Source organism: Triticum aestivum, chromosome 4A (genome assembly GCF_018294505.1).
Source record: "Triticum aestivum cultivar Chinese Spring chromosome 4A, IWGSC CS RefSeq v2.1, whole genome shotgun sequence".
Taxonomy (NCBI): domain Eukaryota; kingdom Viridiplantae; phylum Streptophyta; class Magnoliopsida; order Poales; family Poaceae; genus Triticum; species Triticum aestivum.
In genome coordinates, this window is record NC_057803.1 from 489,806,465 (window position 1) to 489,830,931 (window position 24,467).

The window sequence follows — 24,467 nt, forward strand, 5'->3', positions numbered from 1 at the left end:
GCACCCGATCGTTTAGTATGTTGCTATTGCTTTCTTCATGACTTATACATGTTCCTGTAACTATGAGATTATGCAACTCCCGTTTACCGGAGGAACACTTTGGGTGCTACCAAACGTCACAACGTAACTGGGTGATTATAAAGGAGTACTACAGGTGTCTCCAAAGGTACATGTTGGGTTGGCATATTTCTAGATTAGGAGAGGTATCTCTGGGCCCTCTTGGTAATGCACATCACATAAAGCCTTGCAAGCATTACAACTAATGAGTTAGTTGCGAGATGATGTATTACGGAACGAGTAAAGAGACTTGCCGGTAACGAGATTGAACTAGGTATTGGATACCGACGATCGAATCTCGGGCAAGTAACATACCGATGACAAAGGGAACAACGTATGTTGTTATGCGGTCTGACAGATAAAGATCTTCGTAGAATATGTAGGAGCCAATATGGGCATCCAGGTCCCGCTATTGGTTATTGACCGGAGACGTGTCTCGGTCATGTCTACATTGTTCTCAAACCCGTAGGGTCCGCACGCTTAAGGTTACAATGACAGTTATATTATGAGTTTATGCATTTTGAACCTTCGGAGTCCCAGATGTGATGACGGACATGACGAGGAGCCTCGAAATGGTCGAGACATAAAGATTGATATATTGGAAGCCTATGTTTGGATATCGGAAGTGTTCCGGGTAAAATCGGGATTTTACCGGAGTACCGGGAGGTTACCGGAACCCCCCGGGAGCTATATGGGCCTTAGTGGGCTTTAGTGGAAAGGAGAAAGGGGCAGCCCAAGGTGGCTGTGCGCCTCCCCCTTCCCCTAGTCCTATTAGGACTAGGAGAGGTGGCTGGCCCCCTCTCTCTCTTCCCCCCCCCCCTCAAGGAATCCTATTCCAACTAGGATTGGGGGGGGGGGGAATCCTACTCCCAGAGGGAGTAGGACTCTCCTGGTGCGCCCTCCCTTGGCCGGCCAGCCTCCCCCCTCTAGTCCTTTATATACTAAGGTAGAGGCACCCTAGAACACACAAGTTGATCCACATGATCTATTCCTTAGCCGTGTGCGGTGCCCCCAGCCACCATATTCCTCGATTATACTATAGCGGAGTTTAGGCGAAGCCCTGCTGCTGTAGTGCATCAAGATCGTCACCATGCCGTCGTGCTGATGGAACTCTTCCCCGACACTTTGCTGGATTGGAGTCTGGGGATCGTCATCGAGCTGAACGTTTGCTCGAACTCGGAGGTGTCATAGTTTCGGTGCTTGATCGGTTGGATCGTGAAGATGTACGACTACTTCCTCTACGCCGCATCAACGCTTCCGCAGTCGGTCTGCGTGGGTACGTAGACAACACTCTCCCCTCTTGTTGCTATGCATCACATGATCTTGCGTGTGCGTAGGATTTTTTTTGAAATTACTACGAATCCCAACATATCTCACTATCCTTTTCACAGCCTTAAGATGACACTCTTTAGGAGCAGCTTAATATCGTGCACACATGCACACGCTTAGCATAATATCGGGACGAGAGGCACATAGATATAACAATGAACCAATCATAGAGCGATAAACCTTTTGATCAACCAGTTCACCATCTTTGGTCAAATCAAGATGTCCACTAGTAGGCATGGGTGTAGTCATACCTTTGCATTCTTGCATATTGAACTTCTTGAATAAGTCCTTGGTGTACTTTGTTTGAGAGACAAAGGTACCTTCCTTAGTTTGCTTGATTTGCAAACCGAGAAAGAATTTGAGTTCACTCATCATAGACATCTCAAACTTCTCCGACATTAGCTTTGCAAACTTCTCACTAAAATGAGGGTTAGTTGAACCAAATATGATATCATCAACATAAATTTGGCACACAAATAGTTCTCCATTAACCCTTTTAGTAAAAAGAGTAGAATCAATTTTACCAATTTCAAAGCCTTTTTCAATAAGGAACTTGGTCAAGCATTTATACCATGCACTAGGAGCTTGTTTAAGACCATAAAGGGCTTTGTGAAGTTTGTAAACATGATTAGGTTTCTTAGGATTGACGAAGCCGAGAGGTTGCTTAACATAAACTTCCTCCTCGATTTTGCCATTTAGGAAAGCACTTTTAATGTCCATTTGGTACAAGGTGATATTATGGTGATTAGCATAAGCAAGTAAGATGCGAATGGACTCAAGTCTAGCAATGGGAGCATATGTCTCACCATAGTCCATACCTTCAACTTGTGTGTAGCCTTGGGCGACGAGACGTGCTTTGTTGCGAACCACTTGTCCATCTTCATCTTGCTTGTTGCGAAACACCCATTTGGTACCAATGATGTTGTGGTTGTTGTCGGGATTCTCGACCAATGTCCACACTTGATTTCTCTCAAAGTTGTGTAGCTCTTCATGCATAGCGTTTATCCAATCCGGATCCTCCAATGCTTCTTCAACCTTCATAGGTTCAATGCTAGAGATGAATGAGTAATGTTCACAAAAGTTAGCTAAACGAGTTTTAGAGCAAGTGATTCTCCCGGTTTGGATATCATTGTAGATTTGCTCGACGGGATGATCCTTAGCAATTCTTGCTCGAACTCGTGAAAGCTTTTGCTTGGGTCGGGGTGGAACATCCTCTTCATCTTGTGCTTCTTCTTGGCCTTCTTCATTGTTGACGTTGTCGTTCTCTTGTCGTGGTGGAGAAGGAGGTTGTTGATGTTCATCTTGGTGCGCTTCCTCGTTTTCTTCATCTTGGCGTGTCCCACTTGTGGATGCTTCCGTATCAAATCTTGGTTCACCTTGTCGTGAGGTAGAAGCTTCCACTTGGACGGACGAGGTACTCTCCTTCACTTCCGTTGGACGAAACTTGCCAATGGACAAGTCTTGAATTGCTTCTGAAGGGTCTTTGTCTCCTACATCAATTGGCAATTTCTCTACTTGCGAGCCGTTAGATTCATCAAACTTCACATCTACCGTCTCTTCAACCTTTTGGGTGAAATTGTTGTAGACACGGTAAGTGTGAGAGTTTGGGCCATAACCAAGTAGGAAACCTTCATGAGATTTAGGAGCAAATTTAGAACGACGATGCTTATCAAGAATGTAGCACTTTGAGCCGAATACTCGAAAGTATCCAACTTGGGGTTTGTTACCGGTGAGGAGCTCGTATGCCGTCTTGCCGAGTAGCTTGTGAAGATACAAGCGATTTGTTGCATGACAAGCTGTCTCAACCGCTTCCGCCCAAAAGTGCTTTGGCGTTTTGTACTCATCAAGCATCGTTCTTGCCATCTCAATAAGAGTCCGGTTCTTCCTTTCAACAACTCCATTTTGTTGAGGTGTGTACGTAGCCGAGAACTCGTGTGAAATCCCTTCTCCTTCAAGAAAGATGTCCACATTTGCGTTCTTGAACTCCGTTCCATTGTCGCTCCGAACCTTCTTGATCTTCACGTCAAACTGATTTTGGGCCTTCCTAGCGAAGTTTTTGAAGATCTTTTGGACCTGCAATTTGTCATCAAGAAAGAACACCCACGTAAATCTTGAAAAATCATCAACTATGACTAGACCAAATGAGTTACCACCGAGACTCTTGTAGGCATTGGGACCAAAGAGATCCATGTGAAGTAGCTCGAGTGGTCTTCTTGTGGTCATGATGTTCTTCGCGCGGTGACTTCCTCCAACTTGTTTCCCTGCTTTACAAGCACTACAAAGTCTATCCTTGTCAAATATGACATCTTTTATTCCAAGGATATGATCACCTTTAATAAGCTTATCAAGATTTCGCATACCAACATGACCTAGTCTTCTATGCCACAACCAGCCTTTAGAAGATTTGGCAATTAAGCAAGTTTTAGGTTGAGCCTTTTTAGTGAAATCAACAATGTAAAGATCTCCTCTACGTATACCGGTAAAGACCAATTTATGATTATCTCTATGAAACACTTGGCAGTCTACTTCAGTAAATAGGACACTGAAACCGAAATCAGCAAGTCTAGATACTGAAAGTAAGTTGTAGCCAAGAGATTCAACGAGCATGACATTTTGTATGGAGCTATCATGTGAGATGGCCACCTTACCAAGGCCAACCACCTTACCCTTTGAATTATCACCAAAAGTGACATACTTTCGAGGGTCGTCATTTTCAGCAAGCTCACGGAACATGTCTTTATCTCCGGTCATATGATCAGTACATCCACTATCAAGGACCCATTCCTTTCCTCCAGCCATGTAGCCGCGAAGATTTGCCATAAGACCAAAGTGTCTCATCGCATCATCGAGATCATAGTCACTATCATCATCATCATCATCATCATCCTCATCCGAGTATTCATGTTCAACATCATCTTGTGATTGATCAATTCCTAGAGAGGGCAATTCATTAGATAAATGATCATTTCTATAGTTATCTTTATGAATTCTAATAGCTCTGGAAATGATATTGCTAATGATTTCAACATCTCCTTTGGCACTCGTAAGATTAGTAAGCTCAAATAAGCAGTCACCAAATTTGGGATCACTGGAACTCATCTTAATCAAAGCAATAGACTTATGGAGGATTTCATCTAGATCTTTCAAGGAGTAATCAGGAAAGAGTTCCTCAAGAAATTTCCATATGGTGTAGGCACACTTGAGAGTAGGCAAACATCTAATCAAGTTTCCAGGCAAGCCTCTAATGATGAGCTCAACAGTTCTAAGATTGCGAATCATGTCAATATCTTCATCTAGGGTAGGGTGCAAAGGATCAACATGAGGCGCACAAGGGCTAGTAATGTACTTGTTCAAATGATATTCATTGAAAATCTCAAGCATTTCATTTTTTCACTCATGAAAATACTCTCCATCAAGAATAGGCACTCTATGTCTAAGACTCCCCAAAGTAGACACATCCATCTTCCTCCAATGGTGTTTAAACCAAGGCAATGGAGACCAAAGCTCTGATAGCAATTGAAAGGATCGAGAAGAGGTGTCTAGAGGGGGGTGATTAGACACTAAGTGCCAAAAGTTACAATTTTTAATATTCTTAAGTTTAAGTGGAGTTTAAGCACAAGTTTAACAAACACAATACATATCAAGCAAGCATGCAATGAGTATATGAGCAGCGGAAAGTAAAGCATGCAACTTGCAAGAATGTAAAGAGAAGGGTTTGGAGTATTCAAACGCAATTGGAGACATGAATGTTTTTGTCGTGGTTCCGATAGGTGGTGCTATCGTACATCCACGTTGATGGAGACTTCAACCCACGGAGGGTAACGGTTGCGCAAGTCCACGGAGGGATCCACCCATGAAGGGTCCACGAAGAAGCAACCTTGTCTATTCCATCACGGCCGTCGCCCACAAAGGACTTGTCTCACTAGCGGTAGATCTTCATGAAGTAGGCGATCTCCTTGCCCTTACAAACTCCTTGGTTCAACTCCACAATCTTGTTGGAGGCTCCCAAGTGACACCTAGCCAATCTAGGAGACACCACTCTCCAAGAAGTAACAAATGGTGTGTTGATGATGAACTCCTTGCTATTGTGCTTCAAATGATAGTCTCCCCAACACTCAACTCTCTCTCATAGGATTTGGATTTGGTGGAAAGAAGATTTGAGTGGAAAGCAACTTGGAAGGCTAGAGATCAAGATTCATATGGTTGGAATGGAATATCTTGACCTCAACACAAGTGTAGGTGGTTCTCTCTCAGAAAATGTGTATCGGAAGTGTAGGTATGTTCTGATGGCTCTCTCAACGAATGAAGAGTGGGTGGAGGGGTATATATAGCCTCCACACAAAATCTAACCATTACACACAATTTGCCAAACTCGGTGGGACCGAATGCTTAAACTCGGTCGGACCGATTCAGCAAACCTAGTGACAGTTAGGATTTTCGGTGGGACGGAGATGCAACTCGGTAGGACCGATATGGTTAGGGTTAGGGCATAACGTAATCTCGGTGTGACCGATTACACAAACTCGGTGGGACCGATTTTGGTAATAAGCTAACCAGAGAGTTTGCATTGTAATATCGGTAGTACCAATTGCTCAAACTCGGTGAGACCGATCTTGGTAATGGACATACACAGAGAGATTACAATCCCATCTCGGTGAGACCGAGATCCCTATTGGTGAAACCGATTTGCTAGGGTTTGTGGCAGTGGCTATGACATCTGAAACTCGGTGGTGCCGGATAGATAGAATCGGTGGGGCCGAGTTTGACTTTTGGTTTAGGTCATATGTGGATGTGGGAAGGTAGTTGAGGGTTTTGGAGCATATCACTAAGCACTTTGAGCAAGCAAGCCATTAAGAAAGACCTCATTCCCTCTTGATAGTATTGGCTTTTCCTATAGACTCAATGTGATCTTGGATCACTAAAATAGAAAATGTAGAGTCTTGATCTTGAAGCTTGAGCCAATCCTTTGTCCTTAGCATCTTGAAGGGGTTCCACATCCTCTAGTCCATGCCACTCCATTGTTGAACTTATCTGAAACATACTAGGTAAAAGTGTTAGTCCAACAAGAGATATGTTGACATTAATTACCAAAACCACCCAGGGAGCACTTGTGCTTTCACCTCTGCGGCCGGACAGTCGACAATTTGATTTTTCTTGGTTAGGAACCGTGTCCAGAATTGTCTGGCCGATTCCTCTGGCTGCTGAATTATGTGGCTTAGGTCATCGGCGTCTGGTGGTCGCACATAAGTGCCCTGGAAGTTGTCGAGGAATGCGACTTCCAGGTCCTCCCAACAACCAATTGATTCTGCTGGGAAGCTGTTAAGCCAATGCCGAGCTGGTCCTTTAAGCTTGAGTGGGAGTTATTTGATGGCGTGTAGGTCATCACCGCGGGCCATGTGGATATGAAGGAGATAGTCCTCGATCCATACCGCAGGATCTGTTGTGCCATCATATGATTCGATGTTCACAGGTTTGAAACCCTCGGGGATTTGATGATCCATTACTTCATTTGTGAAGCATAGTGGGTGTGCGGCGCCTCTGTATTGGGCTACATCACGACGCAGCTCAAACGAGCTTTGTCTATTGTGTTCGGCCCGGCCGGATTTACTGTATCCGACGTGACGAGTACCGTCTCGTGCCGTGGGGCGCCCACGTGATCCATAGATCGATCTTGTTTGCCTTGCCTTGTCCTCCAATATATCTCGCAGGTCTGGCGCATTTTCCCATGCCTTGGAATTTTGTGAGCGGTGCTGGGGTGCGGCTTGAGTGGAGGGCCGAGAGGCCTCTCTGTCGCGGCCACGGGGTGGCCGGTCGGCCGCATCATGCGCTGGTGATGTAGGTTTAGGTGCTTGTCCTCTAATTGGGGTAGCAACCTGCGCTTTGGGTAGCTCTTGGAGGGGCGTTCGAGTTCGTACTCTTCGGCTGCAAGGACTTCAGTCCATCTGTCGGCTAGCAAATCTTGATCAGCTCTAAGCTGTTGCTGTTTTTTCTTGAGGCTGCTCGTCGTGGCCATAAGCCTCATTTGAAACGCTCTTGTTCGACGGGATCCTCCGGCATAACAAATTCGTCGTCGTCGAGGCTTGCCTCGTCTTCGGAGGGAGGCATATAATTATCGTCCTCGACCTCTCTGTCTGCCGCTCTCTCATGAGGGATGGCTTCTCTATCCTCCTGTGCTAAATCTTGCTGGAGGTGGTTGTCTTCGGCACTGTCCGGGGTGTTATTATCTCCCGTGCCGGAATCACCGTTTTTGTTTTGGCGGAATTTAGAGCGGCGACGTTGACGCCGGCGCTTAGGCTGCTTCTTGAAGGGGTCATCCTCCGCTGTTTCATCGCCATTGCCTTCTTTTGGGGTGTCCACCATGTATATATCATACGACTAGGTGGCTTTCCAGTGCCCTATAGGCGCTGGTTCTTGATCGTCTCCTGCATCGGCGTCCATACCGTCGATGTCTTCAGAGTCGAAGTCGAGCATGTCGGTTAAATCATCGCAGTGGCTACGAAGTGGGTGGTGGGTGGGCTTTGAATTTCATCATCCGCATCCCAACCTTGCTGACCATAGTCCGGCCAGGGCTCTCCATATAAAGAAGGAGACTTTAGTGAATTCAGAATATCGCCGAAGGGCGAGTGCTGAAAGATGTTCGCGGCGGTGAACTCCATGATCGACGTCCAATCGGGTTCGATCGGTCGGGGCGCGGAGGGTTCGGAGTCTGGAGAGGAGTCCGGCTCCTTGGAGTCACGGGCCACGCAGAGAATAGGGTTGGTGTTCGGCTCGATCGCCGTAGAGATTGCAGCCGCCGAGGCGGTGTCTAACCACCCATCCTCGATGGGTGTGATCGGCTCCGAGCTAGGGGTCGGAGCGGACACAGGTGCGGCCTCCAGGGCACTGTTCGACGGCAGAGCTAAATCATGCCCATCGTGACAGTGCGGCGGGCTCGGCTGTGGCTCGAATCCGTCGAAGATCAAGTCTCTGTGGATGTCGGCCGTGTAGTTCAAACTACCAAATCTGACCTGATGGCCAGGGGCGTAGCTTTCAATCTGCTCCAGATGACCAAGAGAATTGGCCCGCAGTGCAAAGCCGCCGAATACGAAGATCTGTCCGGGGAGAAAAGTCTCACCCTGGATCGCATCACTGTTGATGATCGGAGAAGCCATCGGGCCTAAAAGTGATGACACAGAGGAACTCTCAATGAAAGTACCAATGTCGGTGTCAAAACCGGTGGATCTCGGGTAGGGGGTCCCGAACTGTGCGTCTAGGCCGGATGGTAATAGGAGGCAGGGGACACAATGTTTTACCCAGGTTCGGGCCCTCTTGATGGAGGTAAAACCCTACGTCCTGCTTGATTAATATTGATGATATGGGTAGTACAAGAGTAGATCTACCACGAGATCAGAGAGGCTAAACCCTAGAAGCTAGCCTATGGTATGATTATTGTTCGTCCTATGGACTAAAACCCTCCAGTTTATATAGACACCGGAGAGGGCTAGGGTTACACAGAGTCGGTTACAATGGTAGGAGATCTACATATCCGTATCGTTAAGCTTGCCTTCCACGCCAAGGAAAGTCCCTTCCGGACACGGGACGAAGTCTTCAATCTTGTATCTTCATAGTCCAGGAGTCCAGCCGAAGGTATAGTCCGGCTATCGGACACCCCCTAATCCAGGACTCCCTCACTCACCGTTCGAACGCGCCCGAACACGGCTCAAATGATGTGCCGTAGCGCGATTCCGGCCGTCTCCGGCGTTCGGCCGCCGCGGATGGCCTCGCCGGTGTTGCTCCAGCACCGACGCTGACCTGGCACCGGCGGGGCCCGCCTCTGGGTCGCTGCCCGTGGCCCCCCTGGACTTAGTTGACCATGTTGACCGTGGTCAACTATGCTGATTGGGCACTCAGTGCCACTGACACACGAGCCCCACCGCATAATTAACCTAATTAAAACATTTTCCTAATTAAAAGTAATTAGCTAAACTAGTGAGTCACTGACTGGTGGGGTCCAGTCACTAATTAGTCTGTTTAAGTTAAAATGATCTGCTGTTAGCCCACTGCCAATGACAGGTGGGCCCTACTGGTCAGTTTGACCTGGTCAGCGAGTCTGTTGACCGTTGATGTCATCAGCACGTCATGCTGACATCATTTTATCTTTCCTGTTAATTTAATTAATTCCAAAAAATAGTTTAATCTGTAGAAATTCGTAGAAATTAAATTGTACCTCGGATGAAAATGTTTTCTATATGAAAGTTGCTCAGAAAAATCCAACGAATCCGAATACGCGGTCCGTTCATCTGGCACATGCCCCTAGCAGGCTGAACATGGGACATTTCCCCCTCCGGTCATTTGTTTGACACAGGTTTGGAACCGGGAAAATATACCCGGTTGAATCCCCCCTTCGCCTATATCGTGTAGCCATACGTTAGGTCACTCCCGGCACAACATAGTGCCACGTTATGCTTTATGATGCTATGTTTGCTTTATATTCACTGTTTCTTCCCCCTCTTCTCTCCGGTAGACCCGGAGACCGATGCCGCCCATGTGATCGACTACGTTGACGACGACCCATCCTTGCCAGAGCAACCAGGCAAGCAACCCCCCCCCTTGAGCATTCTGATATCGCCCATTTCTTTCCCTCTCATGCTTGCATTAGAACTGCTACTGCTTTATGTATGATCCTACACTGATGCATAGCCTGTTTTTGTTACCTGCTTTCATACCTTACCTACTTGTCCTAAACTGCTTAGTATAGGTTGGTTAGTGATCCATCAGTGACCCCCACCTTGTCCCAGTTGCCCCGCTTTATGTTCGATGACTCGATCAACGTGATCGACGTCCAGGTCCCGACACCGCACATCACCCCCCTAGTTGAACGACTCTGCAGAGTTACCATCGAGTGCCGAGGGTGGAACCTCATACATCACTCCCGATGATACCTCTATAGTGTAGCTAATCGGTCATGGTCATCAAGGGTAATTTCCTCCTTAACCACTTCCGTTACGGCTCTGTTGTGCAACCCATCAAATGTGAACCTCGAGGGTGGATCCTCTTACGTTCACCTTGATGATAACATCGAGTGGGATTCACCGGGGGTGATTCCTCGGTTTTTACCTTTGGTGTTAGACACACAGTTACTATGACTTTACACTGAACCATGTTACTAAAGACGGGTCGGCCCTGAGGGGTACCCGCGCGAGCTTAATAACGAGTAATGTGGAGTCGGGTTGACCTGGAAGGTGCCCGCGAGATACTTACGAGGCGTGGCCGAGCATTCTTAGCCCTTGCCGCAAGTACTCGAGACAGGGCGACGGGGTCACATCGATCATGAGTCTCTGCTCGTTACCGCGTGCTCCTAATCCACTATGGTTTGGATATTTGATCCGAGGGGCCTCTGGCCTGATAGCACTAACCATCACGTGGGCATAGTATGGGCGTTCTGCGTCGTATACATCAGCCGAAGCTTAATAGACGTCAACGACTGAGCGGCACGCGCCGGGTTGGACTGGTAAGCACCTGCCTTTTTGAAGGAGGTAGCTAGGTCTGCTCAGCGGTCGCGTACGCAACGTGTAAGAGTTCTCGGAGAGATGGCCCATGACCCCTGGGGCATAGGTTTAGTCCGGCGTGCTGGCCTCTCTATTAAGCCTAGGTCGGGTTGCGGCGTATTGTTTGGTCGAGGCCAGGCATGACCCAGGAAAGTGTGTCCGGCCGGAGTTAATCGAGCGTGGTGGGTAAGTTGGTGCACCCCTGCAGGGAAGAAAACATCTATCGATAGCATGTCCTACGGTAACGGACACTTGGAGTTGTATCCCGATCGATACAACTAGAACTGGACATTTGAGATGAGAAATGGATACGGGACATGGTTATGATGAATGGATAGTATGGCTCTGGGATTGCTTTCTCGCTGGGAGTCGAGAAAGGATCTCTGGCCGAGGTTGATAACACTACTACTTTACATTATGTTGATCTGTACTCTTCTATATGCTGCAAGATGCTTGAAGATGCTAGTCTTCGATAGGCTAGGCTTTCCCCTTCTTTCTGGCATTCTGCAGTTTAGTCCACAGATACAGCCTATTTCCTTTGATATAGATGCATACTTAGTTTAGATCTGATGTAAGTCTTGCGAGTACTTTGGATGAGTACTCATGGTTGCTTTGCTACTTCTTTTTTCCCCATACCCGATTGTTGCGACCAGATGACGGACCCCAGGAGCCAGATGACACCACTGACGACTTGGAGTAGTTAGGAGGCTCCCAGGTAGGAGGTCTTGCCTTTTCGATCAATGTTGCTTTTGTGCTAGCCTTCTTAAGGCAAACTTGTGTAACTTATGTCTGTACTAAGATATTGTTGCTTCCGCTGACTTTTGTGTTTTCGAGCTTATGTATTCGAGCCCTCGAGGCCCTGACTTGTAATATAAAGCTTGTATTATTTTAATTTGTGTCTAGAGTTGTGTTGTGATATCTTTCCGTGAGTTCTTGATCTTGATCGTACACATTTGCGTGTATGATTAGTGTATGATTGAATCGAGGGCGTTACACCATCGTGCCCCGCTGCACTGTCATCGTTGTCCGTGTCATCCTCCCACCAGCGGCGGTATGACGCCGGAGGGCCGTGGCAGCCTTATCCTGCAGTTGTCTGCCGGTCGTGGAGGAGCCGCTATACACCTCATGCTGCACACTGCACGACTTGAAAAGCCGCGGCCAAGCCAGGCGAAGGGGTGGTCAGCCTGTTTCAATGCGGCGCAGCGGCCGGAGTTGATTCGACATGTCACGTTCGTCAGCATCGCCTCCCGTCCGGTCAAATCGCGGGCATCAATGTCAGCCGCTACATGCTCTGGGTCAGCATGAATGCAGCACGACAAGCGGCGCGTGCATTCAATGGAAAGCGCGGGAGATGTGGGTGGGGATTTGTGGTGGGCTAGGGCAGTCAGGCGCGGGTGTGGCAGCGGTCTGGACGCCAGCAAAGCCCCTTGCCCTCTTCCTACCTCCACTTTGTCTTCTGTTTGCGGGAAAAAACACGGTCGAACCGGCAAGCGGACCGATATAGGGCTACATTGAATGACAAAACACGTTCGGACTGCTCGTGCCGAACGTACGCGGGTGATTTGAGGATCGATGTTGGAGATGCCCTCAACCATAGTTCATTTCATTTACGGACCAAACCATCATAAGCAATTAACCTCCCACGCACAACACATCCCATCTAAAAAAGTCGTGCGCTGATGCCTGCTGGATATAAATAATCTCCCTCGTATGTCAGCTGATCCGTTATAAAAACCTACAGAAATTGTTGGACGACATGTGTCCAACTGTCCATCGAGTCGTCTACGATTTTTTTTTTGTAAATGGAGTAATAGCCGGCGGTTAAATCTTTTTTTGACAGTGATGAGATTTCAGTGTGTGATGTAACTACACTGAGATCCGACCAAATGGAAGTATGGAAAACACCTATACGTACGCTCCAGCTGCACGACTTTGATCACGTAGGACATTGAAATTTCTTCAAGCTGGTACCGCAATTTTGCAACCAAGACATTGACCAAAGAAGCCATGGGTTTAGTCGTCTCGTGTGATCTCATCAATTGACGCTGACACTGATTTGTTCGATTTTTAATGGTATAAATTAGTTGATCATATGTAGCTACTAGTTTCAAATTTGCATGTGAACATAAACTTGGACACGTACGTGTAGCAAAGGACTGCAAGCTACATAATTGCACGGAGAGCCATGCGCTCATGCCCATGCAAAGGTTAGATAAGCTCACAAGACAAAGGAAAAAAATAATACAATATATCCTGTAATTTATACACAAGTACTCCTACTATATACATGCCTCCGACCGGTGACGTTTTGTAGAGCATTTGCATTGTGCAAGCAAGCAAATTAGTTTAGCATGCCGTCCCTTCGGGCGGCCATGGCGGACGGCGCCGACCGCGTCGAGGCCACGACGATCGGCAACGACAAGGAGACCCTGCTGAGCCTGCTCCGCGCCAAGTCGGAGCGGAGCGCCGAGGCGGAGGAGAAGGTGGAGTGGGTGCGATCGCAGATGGTCGGCCGCGACGCAGAGTTCGACACGCCGTTCGGCCGCCGCGCCCTCGTCTACGCCGACCACACCGCCTCCGGGCGCGGCCTCCGCTACATCGAGGACTACATCCTCACACAAGTCCTCCCCTTCTACGGTCAGCTCGATCAGCACTAATACTTTGCATGAGGATCTAGCACGCAAGAGAACGTGCGGGAATGATTGACACGATCGACGTGCGTGTGATGTTTAGGGAACACGCACACGGAGGACAGCTACGTCGGGAGCAGGACGACGAAGATGGTGAGGACGGCGGCGAGCTACATCAAGCGGTGCATGGGCGCCGGTGCCGACGACGCGCTGATCTTCTGCGGGTCCGGCGCCACGGCGGCGGTGAAGCGGCTGCAGGAGGCGATGGGGATGGCCGCGCCGGCGGGGCCGCTTCTGCGGGCGAGGCTGCTCGCGCAGCTGCGCGCGGAGGAGCGGTGGGTGGTCTTCGTGGGACCCTACGAGCACCACTCCAACCTGCTGTCGTGGCGGCAGAGCCTGGCGGACGTCGTGGAGGTCGGTGCCGGCGACGACGGGCTCGTCGACCTCGCCGCGCTCCGGCGCGCGCTGGGCTCCCCCGAGTACGCGAAGCGGCCCATGCTGGGGTCATTCTCGGCGTGCAGCAACGTCACCGGCATCGTCGCCGATACCCGAGCGATCGCGCGCGTCCTGCACCAGCATGGGGCTTTCGCTTGCTTCGACTTTGCCGCGAGGTACGTCCACGTAGCCAATCCCAATGTTTTAGTCTTATATTGTGCACCAACACCATGATCGATCGAACATGTTGTTTTTGATTGGCATTTATTTGGAAACAATCTACTTTTTTGCAGTAATAACGTTCATTAGGCTAGTGTTTGTGAGTTTGGAATATTCGCAAATGATGCTTACATGTTATCAAGCTCGACCCAACCCGCCGTCCATTACATCTAACAAGTTTCATCTATAGAAACTAGATAGATAAGTTGCAAAAATGAAATCCCAACATACACATCTAACAAGTTTCATCTATAGATACCAGAATTTTCGATATTCCGTATTACATATTTTCGCAAAAAGAAATGGATATTAGTACACAAAACAGAGCTCATATTAGCATTTCTCCCGTTTTCGTGGACACGTACTGCCATTGCTATCTATCACCCGGTGCTCCCGTTTGACGGTCCAGTAAACCCACGGTGTTCTCCCGGTCAGAAGTCATACCAGTGGATTAATTAAATATGATCGGCAATACTAATTCCAACAGAAAACCAACCAGATTTCCACCGCGCTTTGACATCGCAACCCGCAAGCACGAGAAATTTGTCCGTTGCCACACTCCACCTGCTCTGCTGGCTGCTGCCATGCCGGCCAGCGCTGCGCCAATTAAATATAGCAGCCCTGCTGGATGATGAGTTATCGGTCGCCACTTTGACTTGGCTGATGCGGTTACTGGTGCCAAGCAATTGCACGCCAGAACAGTGTAGAGCACAAGCGAACATTGACTTGAGAGTTGAGAACGTACCGCGCACATTATATACTGTAGCAAATACAAGTCCTGTCCTAGTTGATCTTGCGGATCTCCTCTCCGGCCGGTCCCTCTCAGCATGGAAGTGGTCTGTCTTAATGCCTCGCTCAATGTTTCTCTATTAGTGCTTGATCACAGCAAGTCTGGCTAGACAACGAAGGGCATTGACCTGGAAAAGTCGGTAGCGCATCTCAAGTTGTGATGAAACTTGCTATCACCGCTTCATACTTTGGGACCTTTTACAATATTGTAGGAGCCATGCCCGGGTGTATTTGGTCCAAAATAGATACCCCCGAATTAAATTTACTGCTCGCTCATTCCCGGAAAATAGGTTCTCTAAGTTCTTCGCAAGTCAAATTTTTCTTAAGTTTGACCAAAGATTGTAGAAAAGGTAACACCAGTTACTACAACGACTAAATATACTTATGTTGGACCAAGATTATAAAAAATAGGAACATTTACCACATCAAATAATTATACTTTCAAAACATATTCCGTGATGAATCAATTGATATTGAATTGGTAATGTAGGTCTTGATATCTTTTTCCATGAATTTCGTCAACCTCAGTGTTGTTGGGTATGCATGAACAGTAGTGGTTTTGGAAACACACTGGTTTAGAAAGCGAGTGATGCCAGAAAATGCTTTGAGCAGTCGAGAGTTGAGACACACTTTTTCCCCTGTCATTCGATGTTGCCTGAATTGCCACATTGGTTTTCCGTATGTATTGCGGATCCAAGGAGTTGAGATCTAGGTCTCCCAAAGGCTACAAGCTTGAAGCTAGTTCCGAAGTTAGAACTTAGCTCGAAGGTAGTTATGAAGGTAATACTACCTAACCCAAAACTTGTTCCGATAACACCTAGCCCAAAGCTAGTTCCAAAGACAACAGATCACACAAATCGCTTGCAATAATGAGATAGAGGTTATACCACTCACACATCGGCTTGAAGCATGGCACGAGCTTCACATCGATGGGATATAAGATAGAAGCAGGAAGATGAAACCCCCTGAACATTTGACCAATTACAACCATGACAAACAGACCTAGGAAATGAACAACACACCAAGTGGGGATTCAGAGCCCCTTTGTCAACCAACACTCGGACACTTGGAATAACAATAGAGATGAGGTTACACATTATCAATGCATGAGGAAACATTGTAAAGCATGGTGGTGATGTGATCATCTATCATTTGAAAAACAACATGTGATGGTTTGCTGCTACCATAGCCTTCATGAGGCGATTGCCAACTTCTGTTCTCCGGCAAAAAAGAAGATTGCCAACCTCTGCTAACTCTTAATTATGTATCTTTGCTTTCATGCCATCACGAGGGGTCAAGCTTTTGTCCAAATGTGAACCTTCACCATAGCCGCCGACATCGTCTTCCAAATCCTAGATAGTGAAGGGCGATGTGGTTGGATCCACCGGAAATAATTGTTTATAGGGTGGCGAAATTCAGTGATGGAGCTACACAATCAAAGTTGGGCAGGCTAGTACAAAGGAAGGCCGGCTACTTTCCCCTCAGGGCTCAGTTTACTATCGATACCATACTATGTTTCTTATGTGCTAGGCTAGGCTAGACGTGGCCCATTTTCCTATGACGTAGCTCCAACAGTGGTAAAGTTGTCGGGGCTTGATTGCACTCATCAACATTTAAATCTTGTTCATCATGCTTAGTATTTTAGAACATTATAGCTAGATCAGCGAAAAGTCCCCTCACATATTAAACTCCTCATCCGTCTGATGGGGACTCTCTTTCTCAATATTATCACATTTTTTTTGTGAATTCAACATTATCACTTAGGAATGGTGCGAGATGAAAGTTTTGTTGCACGGTTTTCTACGAGCGAAAGCCGTCCAATGTGCAGCTGCTTCCTGCACCTGGCCGATCGGGTCGGGCAGCCATCCTTTAGTGTGACAAGAAATATCGCTGGTCGTCGTGGTGGTACAATGAATGTGTTTTGCGCTCTCCGCCTGTTGTTACCGGACAAAAAGGACGATCGGCCCCTCGGCTCGATTGCCTTCACCCATGCATTCATCAACTTACTGTTAGCAATTAATACAGCGACCACGCTTTCGAAAAGGAAAACTAAGGGCCTCTTTGACTTACAGGATTGTCAAAGTAAAGAAATAGGAAAAATACAGGAATAGGATGGATAGTATCCTACAGGATTTGAAAGAATGTTTGATAGCGCGGAAAAAATAAAGGAATTCTACAAAGAGATTTGAGTGGATGAAAATTTTCCTTCAAAATGTAGTACAAATGAATCCTATGGAAAATTTTTTAAGGATGCCAATCCTATGAATTAAATGAGCATCATAGGAAAAATTTCTAAGGGTTCAAATCCTCCAAAAATCCTATGCAATTTCTTTGAATTAAAGGAGCCCTAATACATCGACCACGAGTAGCAGCAGTACGAGTAAAGAGAATTATTTTCGTGCCGTACGTACATGTAGCGTGTCTGTCTCCATGAAATAATGGTGTGACACATTCCCATTCCTGTGCGGCGCGTGCATGACGTTGACATTGCGTACGGTGCAGCGGGCCCTACGTGGAGATCGACATGAGGTCGGGCGACATGGACGGCTACGACGCCGTCTTCCTCAGCCCTCACAAGTTCCCCGGCGGCCCCGGCACGCCGGGCCTCCTGCTCATGAACCGCTCCCTCTACCGCCTCGCCTCGCTGCCGCCCACCACGTGCGGCGGGGGCACCGTCGCCTACGTGAACGGGCGCAGCGAGGACGACACGGTGTACCTCGACGACGTGGAGGAGCGCGAGGACGCCGGCACGCCGCCCATCACACAGAAGGTGCGCGCGTCGCTCGCGTTCTGGGTCAAGGAGCACGTCGGGCTCGGCGCCATCGCGCTCCGCGAGCGCGTCCACGCCGACGCCGCCATGCGGTGGCTCCTGTCCAACCCCGCCGTCGAGGTGCTCGGTAGCGTCGAGGCGCGTCGCCTGCCGATATTCTCGTTCCTCGTCTACCCCGGCGGCGACGCGGCGCTGGGGAGGAGGCGGCGGCGGCTGCCCCTCCACGGGCGGTTCGTCGCCAAGCTCATGAACGATCTGTTCGGCATCCAGGCCAGGGGCGGCTGCGGCCGCGCGAGCCCGTACGGGCACGCCCTCCTCGGCGTCGGCGAGGAGCTCTCCCTTCGCATCCGCTCCGCCATTCTTAAGGTAAGTACAAGAAACATCTCTGAGAATCACTGGCATTAGCATTATATCATTCGAAACACACAACTTTGTATACGTTTTACTACTAGTTAACAAATTTGACTGAACTTGTTTCTTCCTCTAGGGCTATCACGGTGTGAAGCCGGGATGGACGAGGGTGAGCTTCGCCTACTACCTCCCACCGGAGGAGTTCCGGTTCATCCTTGCCGCCATCGACTTCGTCGCGGCGCACGGCCACCGGTTTCTGCCGCTCTACAATTTCGACTGGGCCACCGGCAACTGGACCTTCCGGCTCCGTGCAGTCAAGCACCACCTCATGATGGAGGAGCTGCTGCATGGTCATGGTAGCTCTAACACGAAGATGAAGGGGAACAAGAGTGCTGGCGACAGCAACAAGTTCGAGAGCTACCTGGAGTTTGCCACCAAGATCGCGCTGTCACTGCCGGAGACGTGTGACGAGCAGCAGATTCCTGAGGGAATCGACCCTAGCATTGTACTTTTTCGAGTGTGAGACATGTAAAGTTTCATGATTTTGTAAATGAGATGTGGTACAGTCATGGCCATTAACTTCAGAAAATATCTATATATCTATACTCATATTATATACCTATATGAAATAAGAAACGGGCTATTGCTTCTTACACCGTAATTTCGTCCGCCGTCATACTTTAAATTTCGTCCGTTGCACGTCCACCTAAGCCATCGAGGCTATATTGGGCCTGAAAATTCGTCCGTCGCACGTCCGCCTAAGCCATCGAGACTATATTGAGCCTCCCTAGCAGGCTAGCACCGCTGCATGGCCTGCCTCCCAGTGCACCACTAGCCCAAAGAAAAAAAAACTCTCTCTGACATACAAGTAGGAACTTTCCCTCACGTGTAGGGTTTCTCTTCCTCTCGTCGCCTGTGGCGATGTTGATACCTTCATCGCCAACCGCCCCCTGCTCCCGTCCTCTACACTAGGCCGGCGGGGTAGTCTTCGACTGCTCCCTGACCTTGCTAGGGTTTCGCAGGTAGGGTGGGAGGAAGGGTAAAATATCTATCTCCCGCTTCCAGGCGAAGAGATCGATCTGATTTGGGGGTAACCCGGTCATGGCTCGAGTTGGAGAATCATCTGCGATGGGAGGCAAGAAGAAGGGGAAGATCGAGGATCTGATGAAGGAACTGGCCTTGCAGGAGGATGATCTTGATGATGTTGTTTTTGAGGAATCTGATGCCCCGGCGGAGGAGGACCTTCGATGGATGATATTGGTTCGGGTGCATATGGATAAAGGATTCAACGCCTACTGGTTCTTTCGTAATATGAGAACTGCTTGGGACCTAGCAAGGGAGGTAAAGGTCAAAACCCTAGAAGAAAATCTCTTCCAGATGCAATTCAATTGCTTGGGTGATTGGGAAACAGTAACTTAGGGTGGCCCATGGCACTTTAGAGGAAATCCGGTCATCATTGCTACTTACGATGGATACTCCAAGCCATCAACCATTGAGCTTTTCAAGTTTGATATTTGGGCACGGATTATCGACCTCCCAATAGCCTTCCATGGAAAGGTCAAAGCTTTGGCGTCCAAGATTGGCAAGTTTGTGGATTCTGAACCCTCATCCTTTGATTTCAAGGGGAATTTTTTTGGGTCCGTGTGCGGCTTGATGTACGTAATCCAATCAAGAAGGCCACATCTAACGTCCGGGGAGACGAGAGGGGAATCTTTGCTGTGAAATATGAACGCCTTCCGGACTGGTGCCAAGTGTGTGGCTTTATGGGTCATGAATTCAAGGAGCACGGTGATGGTGTTCATCCTCCATCAGCCCTAGTCTTCAAAAATCTGCATGAACCAGCAACTACTGCTTGGGGGACGCGTCGTCGTAACAGGAGACAGAAAACCAAAGGCCAGCAGGAGGCGAGGGAAGAAGATGGGGTGCATGAGGATGCTCATATGGACGAAGGCGATCCCAGTCGCAAGCGCATGTCAGAAGAAGTCGTGGGGGTTACAAAACCTGCTGCTATCACCGGATCAGAGTTGGTCCTTGCCGGAAAGAATAATGCGGGAGGAGCTGTAATCCCTCTAAGCCCGCCCCCTAAGCAGGATCCAAAGAGGTCCAAGACAACTGTTATGGCTAAAAAGAACGGCAATGGAGGACACAAGAAGACCCCCAACGGGGGGAAAGGAAATGATGCAAGATCGATGGCCTCCCCGGCGGAGGACCGCCGGGCGCAATGAATCTCTTATGCTGGAATTGTTGTGGGATAGGCAACGCCCCGACAATTCAAGAGCTGCGTGAATTGGCGCAAAAGTTTGCTCCTAGAGTACTTTGCATAGTGGAAACTCAAATTTCTGGAGTTAGAGCTGAAGGATTAGCAAGTACTTTAGGTTATGATAACTCTTTTGCTGTTGATTCCTTCGGTAGAAGTGGAGGTTTGGCTATGTTTTGGAATAATGAAATAAAGATTGAAACTTTGGGCTATTCGAGGTATCATATTGATGCTAAGGTTAGCAATCTGGGAGGGGATCCATGTAGGATTTCATGCTCCTATGGGGAGGCTTGGACCCACCTCCGTCATCAAACATGGGATACAATGAAGAACTTGGCAAATTTGCAGAATATGTCTTGGGTTTGCATTGGTGACTTTAATGGGGTGCTTCAGCACGATGAGCATGACGGAGTGGGCACTATAAGCCAATCACAAATACAAGGTTTTCGAGACGTCGTAGATGTATGCGGCCTTGTAGACTTGGGTTTCAGCGGCAGTCGATGGACTTACGAGAAAAGAGTCAACGGTGGCACTTATACGCGAGTCCGGCTGGACAAAGCACTAGGGATAGTCGAACGGTGTGAATGATTCCCCCATGCGGGGGTGCAACATCTTACAACAGCCACATCTGATCACAGCCCCATACTGTCGATCCTAGCACCGGCGCAGGGGAGGCAGGGGGGCAAGATGTTTCGCTATGAGGTTATTGTTGGAAATATGCCCTAGAGGCAATAATAAAATGGTTATTATTATATTTCCTTGTTCATGATAATTGTCTATTATTCATGCTATAATTGTGTTATCCGAAAATCGTAATACATGTGTGAATACATAGACCACAACACGTCCCTAGTGAGCCTCTAGTTGGCTAGCTCGTTGATCAAAAGATAGTCATGGTTTCCTGACTATGGACATTGGATGTCATTGATAACGGGATCACATCATTAGGAGAATGATGTGATGGACAAGACCCAATCCTAAGCATAGCTCAAAGATCGTGTAGTTCGTTTGCTATAGCTTTTCCGAATGTCAAGTATCATTTCCTTAGACCATGAGATTGTGCAACTCCCGGATACCGTAGGAGTGCTTTGGGTGTGCCAAATGTCACAACGTAACTGGGTGACTATAAAGGTACACTACGGGTATCTCCGGAAGTGTCTGTTGGGTTGGCACGAATTGAGACTGGGATTTGTCACTCCGTATGACGGAGAGGTATCTCTGGGCCCACTCGGTAATGCATCATCATAATGAGCTCAATGTGACCAAGTGGTTGATCACGGGATTATGCATTACGGTACGAGTAAAGTGACTTGCTGGTAATGAGATTGAACGAGGTATTGGGATACCGACGATCGAGTCTCGGGCAAGTAATGTACCGATTGACAAAGGGATTTGTATACGGGATTGATTGAATCCTCGACATCATGGTTCATCCGATGAGATCATCAAGGAGCATGTGGGAGCCAACATGGGTATCCAGATCTCGATGTTGGTTATTGACCGGAGACTCGTCTCGGTCATGTCTGCGTGTCTCCCGAACCCGTAGGGTCTACACACTTAAGGTTCGATGACGCTAGGGTTGTTGAGATATTAGTATACGGTAACCCGAAAGTTGTTCGGAGTCCCGGATGAGATCCTAGACATCACGAGGAGTTCTGGAATGGTCCGGAGGTGAAGATTTATATATAGGAAGTCAAGTTTCGGCTATCGGGAAAGTTTCGGGGGTAATCGGTATTGTACCGGGACCACCGGAAGGGTCCCGGTGTCGGATTTCGGGTTCCAGCAGACCCTTGAGGTTCGAACACTAGGGTGAGTGCGGAGATTTCGCCTTCTACCTACCTGCACCCCACCGCCTCGCTAAGATCTAAGCTATGGAAAGAACAACACAAGAGACACAGGGTTTATACTGGTTCGGGCCACCGTTGTGGTGTAATACCCTACTCCAGTGTGGTTTGGTGGATTGCCTCTTGGGCTGATGATGATGAGCAATACAAGGAAGAACAGCCTCGCGAGGGCCTGTTCTTGGCTGGGAGGATGAACTGCTAGGAGGAGTTCAGTCACCCTTCTCTCTCTCTCTCTCTCTCACTCTCTCTCTTGCCGCTCTGATCTTATCCCTGGTCTCATCTACCTGATCTCATCTCATCCCCCCTCCTCTGGGGGTGGCTAGTCCTATTTATAGGCAAAGGCCCTGGGCCTCTTCCCAAATATTGAGCGGGAAGGGCACCAACAATTGGCCATTTTGAAGGGGAACATCGGGTACACTTATCCTGACTAAAGTTGGTCCTCGCCTGCCAAAGACTCTGGTGGTGACGCTGGCTTGGGCTCCACAATGACTTCCTCCCTGCCGTTGGGCTGGTCTTGGTCTCGCTGCACCGAAACGGGTGCCTTTGCTTGATGCTCTCGCCTGCGCTTGCTCCCTTTGCACCAAAGAGGAAAGGAGGACACTACGCGGGCTGGCGCCCGCCTGGCACCCTTGGTCGTCATGGCTTGCGTCACGGGCACCTCGTGAGGTACCCAGCCTTGATTTCTCCGCCTCCTCGCGAGCTAGCCTGATGAGGCCGTGCCTGAGGAAGCTCCGTGTCGTCCGCCCCGCGAGGCTTGGCCCCTCGCGAGGGTCTTGGGTCCGTGTTGATGAAGATGGGCCATGCTAGGCCCCCTTTGAGCCACGCCGCAGGCCGGAGACAGGCAAGTCTGGGGACCCCCGTTCCTAGAACACCGACACCCGGGGGTCCACCGGGTGGGGCCACCTATCCCGGAGGGCCCCATGTGCTGAAGTGGGAGGGTAACCAGCCCCTAGTGGGCTGGTGCGCCCCCCATGGGCTTCCCCCTGCGCCTAGGGTTGGAAACCCTAGGGGTGGGGGGTGCCCCACTTGGCTTGGGGGGCACTCCACCCCCCTTGGCCACCGCCCCACCTTGGAGATTGCATCTCCTAGGGCCGGCGCCCCCCTAGGGGTCCTATATATAGTAGGGGGAGGGAGGGCAGCCGCACCCTAGCCCCTGGCTCCTCCCTCTCCCTCCCGTGACACTCCTCCCTCTCCTTGAGCTTGGCGAAGCCCTGCCGAGATCACCGTTGCTTCCACCACCACGCCATCGTGCTGCTGGATCTCCATCAACCTCTCTTCCCCCCTTGCTGGATCAAGTTGGAGGAGACGTCTTCCCAACCGTACGTGTGTTGAACGCGGAGTTGCCGTCTGTTCGGCACTAGGTCATCGGTGATTTGGATCACGGCGAGTACGAATCCATCAACCCCGTTCTCTTGAATGCTTCCGCTCGCGATCTACAAGGGTATGTAGATGCACTCTCCTCTCCCTCATTGCTAGATGACTCCATAGATTGATCTTGGTGATGCGTAGAAAATTTTAAAATTCTGCTACGTTCCCCAACAGTGGAATCAGAGCCAGGTTTATGCGTAGTTTCTATGCACGAGTAGAACACAAAGCAGTTGTGGGTGTTGATATTGTCAATTTACTTGCCGTTACTAGTCTTATCTTGATTCGGCGGCATCGTGGGATGAAGCGGCCCGGACCGACCTTACACGTATGCTTACGTGAGACTGGTTCCATCGACTGACATGCACTAGTTGCATAAGGTGGCTAGTGGGTGTCTGCCTCTCCCACCTTAGTCGGACCGGATTCGATGAAAAGGGTCCTTATGAAGGGTAAATAGAAATTGGCATATCACGTTGTGGTTTTGGCGTAGGTAAGAAACGTTCTTGCTAGAAACCTATAGCAGCCACGTAAAAACTTGCAACAACAATTAGAGGACGTCTAACTTGTTTTTGCAGCATGTGCCGTGTGATGTGATATGGCCAAAAGGATGTGATGAATGATATATGTGATGTATGAGATTGATCATGTTCTTGTAATAGGAATCACGACTTGCATGTCGATGAGTATGACAACCGGCAGGAGCCATAGGAGTTGTCTTAATTTATTTATGACCTGCGTGTCAACATAAACGTCATGTAATTACTTTACTTTATTGCTAAAGCGTTAGCCATAGTAGTAGAAGTAATAGATGACGAGACAACTTCAAGAAGACACGATGATGGAGATCATGATGATGGAGATCATGGTGTCATGCGGGTGACAACGATGATCATG

At 48.8% G+C, this 24,467-nt stretch overlaps 1 protein-coding gene across 1 annotated transcript; it reads left to right on the forward strand.

The window, feature by feature from the left end:
* Window positions 1-13,254: 13,254 nt before the first annotated feature.
* Window positions 13,255-18,762, forward strand: LOC123082119 (probable cysteine desulfurase). The gene is made up of 4 exons (XM_044504530.1): window positions 13,255-13,550; window positions 13,647-14,154; window positions 17,489-18,122; window positions 18,244-18,762. Exons 1-4 carry the CDS (start codon window positions 13,265-13,267, stop codon window positions 18,628-18,630), a joined length of 1,815 nt encoding a protein of 604 aa, XP_044360465.1. The 5' UTR covers window positions 13,255-13,264; the 3' UTR covers window positions 18,631-18,762.
* Window positions 18,763-24,467: the final 5,705 nt, after the last annotated feature.

What these genes read in the sequence shown, in the direction of transcription:
- LOC123082119 (XM_044504530.1), top strand. Translation starts at nt 13,265, where the DNA reads ATGCCGTCCCTTCGGGCGGCCATGGCGGACGGCGCCGACCGCGTCGAG. An exon ending in ACAAGTCCTCCCCTTCTACG is followed by an intron (nt 13,551 to 13,646) that starts GTCAGCTCGATC and finishes TGTGATGTTTAG; the next exon opens with GGAACACGCACACGGAGGAC. An exon ending in TCCGCTCCGCCATTCTTAAG is followed by an intron (nt 18,123 to 18,243) that starts GTAAGTACAAGA and finishes TTCTTCCTCTAG; the next exon opens with GGCTATCACGGTGTGAAGCC.